Consider the following 13,530-nt stretch of genomic DNA (forward strand, 5'->3'; position numbering starts at 1 on the left):
AAACCCAGACTAGCCGGTTGGACCAGGTTAACCAGAATCTGGAGCCTGGTCAGTTTCGGTCTAACAAGCAAACCCTCTTTTCACAAAACTGGATTGAACCAGCCAGATAACTGGCGAACCGGACAACCCGGCTGGATTTGAACTGAATAGTCCAGCCCGATCACTGAAAGAAGAAGTCAAATTGCATCAACAACCAATTGATCTACAGGCTCCTTGTGATTTTATCTTACAACAATCATTCTTAACTAAAATTGTAATAAATATAATTTATATTATATTAATATAAAGTAATTTATAATTCACTTGCAATTTAATGATCGATGATGTCAATACTTTGTTTTATTAGTATATTAATTTAAATTATTTACTTAATTTTTATACAATATAAAAGTACATAATTTTTTATATTTATTATGTTTTATAACTTAAATATATTAAGGTTTATTTTTCATTGTTATAAATAAATTTATTTCTATAAAATTTTAGTCTTAATTATTTGTTGTTATAAATAACTAAATATTAAAATTTTCTGTTTGTTGTTTTATATAATTTTAATATAGTAATATTTATTTTTTATTTGTTATAATAAAATTTTAATTCTAAGTTTTTCTCTATTATATATAATTGAATATTATTGTTTAAAATTTTAAATTATTTCCTAAAAATATCTGGAATTTTAAGTGAACTTATTTTAATAATTATTTGTAAAAAATGTACACAAGCATTAATCATAATAAAAACATTATTATTAATTTTATAATATTTATTTAATAATATTACGATTGAATTCTAGTTCAACCATGTTGAATCTTAAACCCTTAACTCTTTGCTCTCGTTGAAAAGATTGGATTGGGTTTAAAAACATTTATTATTATTATTATTATTATTATTATTATTATTATTATTATTATTATTATTAACTACTTAAGATTTGGATGTGATCTTGAATCATGAAAAGTAAAGCAGCTTATTACCTTTTTAAACTCCTCGACTCTAACAAGTACTTGGAAGCCCTTGAATGCAAAATGATAATACATGTGAAAAATCTTATTGAGAGTCAATTTTGGATTGCTTTGTTACAGTTGCTAGAAGTGAATACTTAGATGACTAGAGCTTTATATGCATAGAAATAATAGAAAGAACTGTCAATTTTTTCCATTAGCAGAGTTGCCTATTGGGTTCTGTGCTAATGTGATTGATCTTCTCAGCTTAAAGGTAAAGTGTTACACCTCCAATATGAAAATTTGAACTTCATCCATTAGAAAATCCGAGTGTTCTGTAAGATATTTTTTGTGGAGGGATCATTATTATATCCTTGGTGGGTGTTATTGTTTCGTCTCCTTCACATGGCCTTAGCATAATAAAAAATATTGTTCATCGTTGATCTAGCTGTAAGATTAACATTTTTCCTTGAAATGTTCACTGTTTAATAACAAGAATTAAACATGTGGCCTTTATATCTTAGAACAGAATCTATATATACCTCCGACCAGACCAATTTAGCCATGAATTGCTTGAACTTGATCTGTTATGATGAACCCGTTGCCCTTATTTTCACTATCACAGTTGCTTTCGTGAGAAATTAACAAATTCCCTTGTTTTCATCTTCCATTGATATCAGGCAAATCAAAGTCAATTTTACTTTGGTCACTTCACTTATGAAGGGTCCAGTAATACTAAATTTTTGAGAACCAACCCACTCGTCCAGGTTCATCAAATCCTTGTCAACACAAATAAGGTATTTTTTTTTTTAATTTCAAATTACCAAAATGAACAAACCTCAAAAGGAAAAAAACAACTGCACCATAGTTGGAAAGGGAATTACATGGAAATGACAAATCAGATTCTTGTGGTAATATGATATTTAAAATTGCCATGACAGATTTATTGCTATCTATAACTGCTATCTGAGGAAATCCAACGGTAAACATTTTAAAGTTGATATCTCAGTACTTACCTTCCTAAACAAACAGAGAGGTACACACAACTCTGTTTTTTAGTACAATAAAATTGATAACCCGAAAGCTGCAAGACCAAAGTTACATTCTCAGACTCTGAAACATGAACATTAATTTTATATTGGAAAAGATGGAAAAAGAAAAAGAAAATAGATAAATGGTGAAACAGAAAGATAAGAAACTAAATTTTCTTTCTTGGTAAATAAAGCATCTTTTGTTGCATATGAAGTTAGCCACATTGTGATTTGGGTTATGAAAATTAGCAAGGTGTCAACAGAAACTCAACAAAGAGTCACTATTCCCCAGCCACAGCACTTCTGGCATTCAAGTTCGCGTAAATAATAGGGTGCTTATATTAATTATATGATCTGCTTGCATGAAATGGTAAAGTGGACCCTTAGTCGCCAACTTGTCACAGTTCCATTGGCCCTTATTCAAGTGGACCTGTGCTGTTCTCCCCTCTTTCAATTTGACTAACTTCAGAGAACATGTGTTTGTTTCACTGCTTGTATAAATCAAATTATCTCATTTATATTTTCACTCCTCCCAAACAAAGGCAGAAACTAAAAAAAAAAGTTCTAAGCATCAAAGCATTCTTTCTCACTGGAGGTTAGTTCATTCTTCAGCTGATATAATTTGCTTTTCTGTTTTCATATGAGGGTTGATTTATTTGCCTCTCTTATTCCCATTACTCATTAGAGGGAACATTCTATTTTTTTCTCTTTGTGAAAAAAGCAAAAGGAAAGGAGATGTAAGTACCACTGGCAGTTAAGGCCAAATTTTGATTGTGTAAAGAACCATCTTATTTGATCTTTGGAGAGTTTGTCGTCTTGTGATCGAAGATTCGCACTTAATAATGAAATGACAGATAATAATATAATCAATCAAGTTTTTTATAAAGACGTTCTGAAAAAGCACTTCATTTTCAGTTTCTTTGATTGCACGAAACCCTTCATTGTGGTGTGTCTGAGTCTGTTGTTTCTGTAACCTTCTACATATTTACATTTAGTTTTTACGTATTTTCTTTATCAACCATCATTGTGCTTGTTTGGAGAAAGCCATAGGGATTGGTTATGAATTTGCAGCTCTTTCTTTTTGAAATATCTCAACTAAGAAAAGATTTTCTTTTCTTAAGTGTGGTAACAACTGAAAAGGGAAAGCCTTAGGGATTAGTTATGAATTTGCAGCTCTTTCTTTTTGAAATATCTCAACTAAGAAAAGGTTTTCTTTTCTTAAGTGTGGTAACAAATGAAAAGGCATATTATTTAGTGGATGCATGACATTCTGTCTCAGTTATGTTACTAGAATATCATCAAAATGGTTTTCATTTTATCTGTCAACTAACCAGAGCATGTTTAAAATGATTCTTATACTCTGTATGACTTCCAAATTTCTCAATTTATTCCAGCCAGTTTCCCTAGTTCTCTCTCTCTCTCCCTCCCTCCCTTCCCGTAATCTCTGAGTATTTTGTTAGGTTACTCGTAGTTGTTTGTGTGAACGTTCATGTGACTCAATAGTCAAATTTATCTCAGTTCTTTCTGAAAGTTAAAGTTCTCGTTGTGGATAAGTTTGACTTGTCTACCTAGTCTTTAAAACCACAAACTAACTCAGATCTTCTATTTACTTTTTAGCATAAATACAAGGTCCATGAAGCTCTAAATACGAAAATATGGCAATTATAATAAGAGTTGTTATCTATTGATAGATATCATTGATTTTGAGGGCGATTTTCCGTATCATTTACTGCCGATAGTTCCCATAAAAGGAAAGTGAACTAATTCAAATCGTGATCATTAATTTTTCATTTAAAAAAAATATTTCTTTACATTTGCTAGAAAAAATTTTGTTCTGAGAAATCATAATATGATGTCTGATTAGCTTTCTCAAAGGTTTTTGTATAATTTTAAAGCCTTCTTAGGATTCTTTATCAAAGTCCTTGATGTGTACTTGAGACTGTTTATTGACAACAAATTACTGGAATCTGTTTAAGCTATTTTTTTTTCTTTTTGTTGTCTTGCAGTATGACTGCGATCTCTATATATCTTGCATAGGAAACATTGAATTGTATCACATGGGTGGGAAAGAGTTACTTTATTAAGATTAATGCAGTTATTTATTAAGAATTCCTGTAAATGCATTTTTCCTTTGGCACTTATAATAGATTTTTTGTGGTGGTCCTTGCACTTTTTTGTCAATATCATAATTGAAAATGGAAACGTCATTATTTCTAGCTACTTTAATCTATATTATCTGATTTACAACAACGAAGCATAAGGTGTCTTTACCTGGGAAGAACAGATAAAAACTGTATTTCTTGTTCATTTCCCAAGTTCAATATAATGAATTCTTTGAGCATAAAAGTGAAGAAAACTGTGGGAAAATAATTCAAAATTTTAAAATGAAAAGATTTGTTTCTTACTGCCAAACAAAAAATCAAGTTTCTTTCTTGAAGAACATTGCATTCACTGTCTGAAAAAAGAATTACTAGAGATTATTTTCTATTAGTGTTTGCAGTTCTTTTTTTTTTTTTTTTTTTTCCTAACAGAAGCAATTCTTGAATTGAAAATGTCAAAAATTAGGATTTCACTAACAGATTATGTGAATTTATGGCGGGCAGCCATGACATACCCTGAAGGACAACATGGCTTGGTACACTTCTGAAAGAAATCATTATTTAGCAGTTATCTTTAATGTGGATATAAACAACTGTGTTCCACCGTCAATCTTTCAGAGGTAGAGCAAATGTGAGAATATATCTTACAGTGTGATTGACATGTGAGATGAAATTCTACCAAGACATGTATTTCTCCAACAATTCGTACTACCATCTGAAGGAAACAAATGGAGGAATGCAGTAATATTAAGTCTTAAGGGCTTGGATTTCATTTTAAGTAGTCATGGATCATCTGTTATGGAGCATTTTTACACCTCATGGTGTGGATATTTCCTTCCCTTCCATAACTGTTGTTAGGTTTAACATTCCATTTACGGGAAAAAAAACCATTACATTTAGGGGAAAAAAACCCATAGAATTGTTGGTTGCATCCAGGAATTGCATCTGTGTCCTTCAAATATGATTTCCATAAGGTATGGCTTTTCTAATTCTTAGTATTTTTCTAGAACTGTGTAGTAGATTTTAATCTGTCTTACATTTAAGATGAAAATAATTGCATTCCTGTATTCTGCATTTGTCTAATTTTCCCATCTAACTCAAATTAGTTCTTACAACTTGAATGACCTTTGAATCCTGGATTTTCCTAAATAGCTTTGGTGTAGGTCAATACTTTCTAATTATTAATTCCTATACTGAAACCTTTAGATTTACAGTTTTTATGTGTAGATTACTCACAGCTCACTGCTAGCTTCGTGTCTGTTAATTAAAAGAGAGAACACCATTGAGCATTTTGCCAAAAGTGTTATTTTTTTTTTATATACCTTTGCTGTGTGAGAAATTTAATATTTTCCCAAATATGGAAAATTTGTCCAAGTGGGCAAGAAAAAAATACAATGCCTCTAGTTATGGTGGTGGTAACATGCAACTCTACTATAGATAGCAGTAAAATTTAAAAAAGAAGAAAAAAAAAGAAAAATAATTCAGCTCTCATGGTGCTGCCACTATGAGCTGCCAAGGGTCAAAGAACTAATGGTAAGAGTATGCTGATGTGACTTGCCTTTGCTATCAATAGTGGTAGAAATACGCTGATTGACCGGCCTCTACTATAGTAGAGGTAAAGGGAGAGTATAAATTCACTCCCATGTCCACGTCCTCTCTAAAACCCACACTGGTAAAGATTTTCTTTTTACGAGTTCATACTTTCTTTTAAGTTGCAATTGCTATTATCTGGTAAGTGAAAATTTATATGTAAAATGTCTTTTATTTTTAATTTTAAAATTTTAATATTATTATGTTAAATATTATTTTGTAGGTACCCCTAAGTATTGGTAAAAGTATATGGTTTCCTTATAATTAGAATTTTGTGGTGTTATATATTTAGATTTTTTTATAAAAATGGAAATAGATATTTATTAGATATAATATACTTCTGAAATAGAAATAGATATACTATAAATTAACATACCTTTATTTTCTATCATTTACATTGCTATACTATAAATTAACGTACCATTATTTTCTTTCATTTACATCACTAATTTTAAGTATTATCATGTCCAATGTAGGTTAAAAGTATTGGAGTTCTATTTTTATAAAATTTCATTTTATACTTAGATTTAAGCTATTACGTTGTTCAAAAGTATATTGTATCTAATGAATATCCAGTTCCATTGCAAAATAAATCTAATCATATAATAATATAAAATTCTAAATCTGAGGAAAACATACTTCTTATTTATATAAAAAAAGTATATACCTTCTTGTTGCTTTTCTTACTTGTCTTTCAATTTTTTTTTTTTTTATCAATACTTGATGATACCTGTCACAATAAAATTTAGTATAAAAAGTTAAATTCTTAACATAATAAAAAGGAGTATTTTATACATAAATTTCTACTTGCTTGATAATGGCAATTGCAGCTTTGAAGAATTTATACATTCGTAAAAGTATATCTTTTCCACCATAGGTTGTAAGGGGATATGGACATGTGAGTTAAATTTATATAATCTCGCTTTACTTGTACTATTAGTAGAAGTAATCAGATCAATGTACTCTTATGGACCATGATAGTAGAGGCATGTCACATCATTGACAATGTTATGATCCTTACTGCAGCTCATGGTGGCAATATCATAGAACTTTTTTCCTATTTACTATCGTTTGTAGCTGTACATGTAACCACCACTATAACTAGAGGTGTTATACTTTTTCTTGCCTATTTGGATAAATTTATCCCGGTTTTGGAAAATATTGTTTTTCTCACAGCAAAGGTTATAGGTAGAATTCACATTTTGGCAAAATGCTCAATGCCATTAATTTGGCATCTGGAACAAGCCTTTGATATATACCTTAGTAAACTATTGATTATATTGGGGACTTTTTGCGGGCAAAAGAAAATTTTGACCTCAATGATCACTTTTCATAGTTTTCAACCTCTAGCAAGTATGACAAAAGAATTGGTTTGTGTCACTGCTGCTATACATTCTTTCTCCTTTGTTTTTGTTAAGCACTGCTGCTTCTTGAATTGCTCCTAAAATGTTCCATTAATGTATAATATTCATGATGCAGTAAAAAGAAAAAGTCTTCATGGCTTTGCTTTATGGGGAATCGAACACATTAAGGGTTAAACATTCTTTCTGTTATTATAGCTAAACACAATAAAAAGATTATGTATATATTCCTTAAATTGTTGAATTCCACCTGGCATCTGTGTCCTGTAAGCATCTCATGTAATTCCTTAGCTATTTGAGTTAGCTGTACAATTATTGCTTAGGTTCTTATCTTCTTAACGTGTACATTTCTTTTCATTGTAGCATGCATTTTGTGCTGAATGCACTCAACTACTAATAGTAACTTCCATTGCTGAATTACTTTTGACTACATGTTTTTTCATGTTGCTCAGTAAAGTAATGTTGTTCAAACAGTTGTCTATATCAAATCCTATTTAGCTGACATGAAAATACATTCCACATGGAAACTTCTTCAACAATAAAGTCTTGACACATCAGAATCGTTGCTACATAATGTCTCCTATCATTGTTTTCCATGTTGCATGTTCATAAACATGATTGGTAAATCAACGTGTCAGTCGTGCAAGTCAAATAATCCATCATATTTGACCTTTTTAAGGTCCTTTTCATTTGTAATTTAGATTGTTTTGATGGAAGAGTGCAGGCACTAATATCAATAGCTGTGAGCTTCCTAGCAGACATTTAACAGCTTAATAAGAACAAAGGGAAATGCAATGGATACGTGGCATGATAAATTTCGGTGGCGTCTGAGCCTCAATATATTCACATTTTTTTTATCATCTGTAAATTTGTGAACTAAAACTTTGGAAGGGCTCAACAAGCCAAGCCCTTGGAACAATTAATTTAAGGAATCCTGACTATCAATTCATGCATAAGATCTGCACAATAGTTGTTGTCTATAGAATTTCTTCTGAACTGATTGCAGTTTCACAAGTAGTTATGACTGTTTTGCATCAATTTTTTTTTTTCGTATGGTAGTTATTAGCTTAGCATCATCTTTTTCTTGAGATGTTGATTTTTCAGTCAAGTGTATTTTTATGTCTGGATTGCTATCTAGCTAAGAAAGTTTCCTCTATTTTTTTTTTTTTTTGCGTTGCTCCCTTTTGCTGTTTTTTCTCAACAGATGGAGAAGAAAAAATGCAAAGGCTTGGCTATATCAAGTTCAAGGAACTGGGCAAATATGGAATATGAAGTTCTAGTTTACATATTTATGAAGCTGAGCACTATGGATCTGCTTTCAAGCATTTCTCTTGTTTGTCATTCATGGCGTGCTGCATGTTGCAATCCACTCCTTTGGTTTACCCTTGATTTGGCAAGATTGAAGTACTCTTTTGACTGCCCAATGGACCTTGGCGCTTTACTGCATAGTTGGCAAAGTACGAGGTTAATGCAAATATTGAACAGTGCATTAATTCTCGGTGGGAACAATATTATGTGCTTGATTTTCCATTTTGATGCACATATCAAGGATGAACACTTGATCTTTGCAGCTGAAAGGTTTTGTTTCCTGCTTTCGCTCCATGTTGCTAATCTACCTTACAGAAAGAGAGAAAAAAAAAAAAAAAAGAAGAATCCATCTAGGCGGGCTGAATTTTTTATCTGTGCTGATCTCCTTTCTGCAGGTGTCCTAGGCTGAAACAACTTGTTCTTCCAGCTTGGAATCAAATCACTGCAAATGGATTCAGTGCAGCTATCCGGAAGTTGAAAAATCTCGAGTCCCTAACGCTTCCATGCAATTATTTCCCCTCTAGTCTCCTGCAGATAATTGGTATAAATTGTCCAAAGCTCACCAAACTCAAAATAATGTCCCCTTTTGATGCTGATTTCGCACAGACCTTGTTTATTTATCTCCCAAATCTTAAGGTCTTAAGTTTGAGGTGCACAATAGTACACAAAGATGCTTTGAGACTCACATTAATGCTCTTTCCTAACCTGGAGGTGCTGAATGTAGCTCACATGCTTTTCATAGATATTCCTCCACCTGCAGCTTTTGATCCTTCTGGAGGCCCTCTTGTAATGTGTTGGGTGCGTGACACAACATTAGCTGAACTGGCCTCAAAGCTAAAAGGCGTATGCTGGTGTCAAACACAATCTTGCATAATGTGTCGGCGTGTCTTGATTGATTCAGGATGCCCCAAATGGATTGAATATGGGGAGGATTGGCGAGAAGACGAGGAAAGTTGTTTTGACGTCTGAGCAAAGTGTGCCGAGAACATCTCAGGGTATATCTAAGCAGGATTACTTCCTGTTGGTCAATAAATAAACTTCTTATGCTGAAATAAAAGAAGGCTTCATTGGACTTTTATGTTAAATTGGAAACTTACTCTAGTTTAACAAGCAATGATTAAGTTGTTTTCCTTTTCAGATGTCCATTTTCTTGCACTGCATGCACTATTATTTTACAGTAAAGCAAATGATCCTCTTTGGGTTATCCGAGGAATGGTGGTAGTTAATAACTATCATGACAGTTATTAGTTACAAAGGTCATCCAGAATGAAGTTAGTTCTGAAATTTCAACAGAAAGGCTTATCTTAGCTGGAATGTAAAAGAAACTAGCTATTGAAATCAGTTGTGAATTTTAATTGAGAATGTCTCAGAAAATTTCCTTGATTATCTTTCTTAACTACTGCTTTTCTTTCTCTTCCTCTTCTTTCATTTTTCACTTCCTTGACAACCAAACACTGCTCCTGCAATTATTACTGCCATTACTTTTTTTATCTTAAATTATGTTACAACAGCTATTCTACTTGCGTAAGTTTTACTGTTTGCATTCTGTTGTTGGGATGCGGAAGAAATAGGAAAATAAAAATTTTATGAAGTAATAATATTTAAAGAAAAAATAAATATTTTTTTATTTTTTTTTACAGCAAAATATATGATAGTTAACTAATTGGGTTTGTTTCAAATTATAAATCGTTCAAATATTCAGTCTCTTTAAATATTCAGTCTCGAATGATATTTATAAAGAATTATAATGAAAAAAATTTTAAAATTTTAAATTCTTGTAAAGAAAATTTTAAATATTTAGACTCTAATGATATTTTGACAGAATTATAATAAAAAAATTTTAAAATTTTAAAATTCTTGTAAAGAAAATTTTAAAATTTTAAATTTCTTGTAAAGATCCCACGAGAAAAATAAGAGATTTTGAGTGTAATCTCTTTAATTTTTTTATAAATTTTGGAGATTCTCAAAAGATTCTTATAGGACTCATACAAATTCTCATAATATCATTTTACATTGTAATAATATTTATTTAATTAATTAAATAAATAAATTATAACTATAATTTAGAATTTTAATAAACAAGTTATATAAATTTTAAATAATTTTAATTAAATCACTGCTTAATTAATTAAACTAAAATTATAATTCTTTTAAATTATAATTTTATTTCAATATGCAATTAAGTTTTATTTGATTTAACTTCTCATTTTATTTTCTCATATAATTTTTTATGTAGATAATTTATTAGATTTCAAATATGTTTGCAATAAAAATAATTAATTAATTAATTAATTTGAAGGTAAAAAATATTAACTAACAACATATCAAGACTATCTAAATATGTTTGCAATATTAAATTATATTAATTTTCATTTATTAGCCATTGACCTATTAAATGAAATTTTAAATCTCATCTATTAATTTCATTCTACCTTATGCAAGATTTTTATGATCAATACTAATAGAGAACAAATATAATATTTTTTAATTTAACCTAGAGTGATGATCCTATTTCAATCATATAAATATATTCATACAGTTTCTAATATATTCAAGTAATATGTAAAATAAATTAAAATGTAAAAGTTCTGTATAAAATTATTTATTGATTTTAAGTCAAAGTATCACTTATACAACCGTTACTTGAATAAGTTATAAAGACATGTTATTTTTCATATAAATTTCTTAAACATATCAATTTAGTTTAGTGTACTTATTTATAAAATAATTATTTACATATTTATTTTAAATATCTTCCATATTTTAACGTATAAGATCGGTTACTTTCTCTAAAAATAATAATATAATATACCTTAGTCTCAATAACTCTAATTATTGTTCAATCATGATAAGAATATCGATCAGAAATATTTGAAAACATTAAAATCTTACAATTATAACCACATTTCCTTTGCAGATAATATAGTCTCATAGGCTTTATTTTTATTCAAAATTTAATTAAATTAATACTAAAATAAATAATAGTATTTATAATATGTTTAAATACTTAAAAATACATAAACAATAATATGTAACTATAACTAACAGTTTGGCTGTAAAAACATATTACTAACACTTGTACATAAAGCTTTATAGATGTTTGTGGACTACTTATTCTAAATTTCCCTGAGGACATCAATCTTATTTTCTTATATTCCCTAGGATAAGATCTTTGGTAATGAAACCTTTGCTATCGAAACATGTTTGGATTCCATGTCAAATATTACGGTTTCTTTTTCTCTTTCTGTTTTTTTTTCCTAATTTGTCCAGGCTGACAACTTTGAACTTCTATTACAATGATATTACCATAGAAGAGAGAAGAGCTAAACGAAACTCTCAATAACCATGCTGCAGCTGCAACGGTGACCCCATGTTTGAGTAAACCTTTTCTTTGTCTTGTGGGGGTTGATTTTTAACGTCCGGTGATCTAAGCAGGAACCATGTATAGATTGAAAAACTGGAACTCCAGGATGCTGAAGCTCACTGTGGCAATGCTAATTTAGATGTAGATTTTCCAGTGTCCAAGCTTTTGAAGCAAGCTCCTCAAACCTGTTTGTGAAGAAGAATTGTGAAATTTTTCTAGGGATTCTGTAAGTTATTCAACAGGGTTACTTGTAGACACCAACTGCCTACAAGTCTACACTTAACTTGAGAATTTGTCACAACCTGTGATTGGAATCCACATCAGCAAAATGAATATATTAGTCAAACATCACACATTCTTGGATGTTGACATTGATGAGCTCTTTACAAATTTTAAATCATCAAAACATTGACTATAACTTATTTCTTTGAATTGGTTGATTATACCTTAATGAAGCTGCTTTCAAAGGACAAAAAAATTGGATTCTGTAGGCAAGAAAATTGCAAAGCTAATGATTTGCTTGTAAGAAAGACATGAGATTTCTTCCTCATTCGCCTATCTCCAAATCCATACAAGAATTGAAAAAACTCTATTTGCATCTTGCAAAGATTTCCTCTTACCCATCATTTTGAATAATTCGTATTAATTGGTTGGAAATATTAAAATTAGTGAATATTAGACCAACCCCACCCTGCGTGGAAGATCCTAATTATGTGGTAGCCATGTTAAGTCAGATATTATTTGTATGGAGAAGATGAAAGCAAGAGCATGTGATGAAGCTCTTGTGTTTGAATACGTGTGAGCCACTTGGTGGTCTTGCACGTGTCTGTAGATGATGCTCTAAACTCTTCACAAATAATATATTTATTCTACAAAAATATTCTTCCATATTTATTTTTCTATTAAAGAAAAATAATCTATCTCACAAATAATAAATCGAAAGCTTAGTGATAAGATGGAAATTATGTCGAAATAAAAAGGGCATTTCTGTAATTTTAACTGGATTATTAATTGGGAGTTTTGGCTCTTTGCTCGCTCACCACACAGGTTGCTTCATCTATATATAATAGAACACAACACATACCCCTGCCTTTATTGCAAACTTCAATTCAATTACTAGCTTTTGCTTCTTTCTTAGTGTCTATCACAATCTCTTCTCTTCTCTTCTCTTCTGCTGCAGTTTCTCATAATCAAGAATCATGAGGATTCCAATCCCAACTCCAAGACTCGCATTTCTGGTCTTGTTGATCATACTTGCTCTTAGCCAGGTCTCAAGTTGCCGCCACCTCCACATAAATAAAGGTGATCAAACGTCAGAGCAAACAGCCAAACCTGTATTCTTTCCGTTTTCTTGGCACTTTCCTGCAAAAGCTCCTCAAGGATCCGGCAAAGAGAAGATCAGCTCAGTTTATGGAGTTTCTTATAAAAGAGTTCCAGGAGGGCCAAACCCACTTCACAACTGATCAGCTTTGAGAATACAGATTACTTTCCTGCCAAATTTTATATATATGTTCAGTCCTATACAGTTCTCTTTTTTTTTTTGGATGTATAATTGATACAGTTAGACCAGAAAGAAAATTTTGTTAGTGTTTTGATGAATTTAAGAAATTACAGAATCATGCAAAAATATCTTGCAAGAATTTTCAGCTATATAATTTCCCTGAATTGACTTATTCCTTTTGTTTTTCCTGGTAGAGCTGCAGATTATACGTTAGCCAAAGAGTTGCACTGTTGCATGTTCTGTTTCTATCAGTGATTGACAACCAGATTGTGAAAAATGAGAAAGGTCAAAGTTTGTGAACAGGGAATTCATGCTTAATAATAAAAAAATCAAAT

At 30.7% G+C, this 13,530-nt stretch overlaps 1 protein-coding gene across 1 annotated transcript; it reads left to right on the top strand.

The window, feature by feature from the left end:
* The first annotated feature begins 895 nt into the window (after nt 1-895).
* LOC110608547 (F-box/LRR-repeat protein At3g48880) lies at nt 896-9,467 on the top strand. Its single transcript, XM_021747801.2, has 2 exons — nt 896-8,600; nt 8,726-9,467. The coding sequence occupies exons 1-2, from the start codon at nt 8,227-8,229 to the stop codon at nt 9,297-9,299; spliced, it is 948 nt and encodes a 315-aa protein (XP_021603493.2). The 5' UTR covers nt 896-8,226; the 3' UTR covers nt 9,300-9,467.
* Nucleotides 9,468-13,530: the final 4,063 nt, after the last annotated feature.

The sequence above is a fragment of the Manihot esculenta genome, chromosome 2 (assembly GCF_001659605.2).
Source record: "Manihot esculenta cultivar AM560-2 chromosome 2, M.esculenta_v8, whole genome shotgun sequence".
Classification (NCBI taxonomy): domain Eukaryota; kingdom Viridiplantae; phylum Streptophyta; class Magnoliopsida; order Malpighiales; family Euphorbiaceae; genus Manihot; species Manihot esculenta.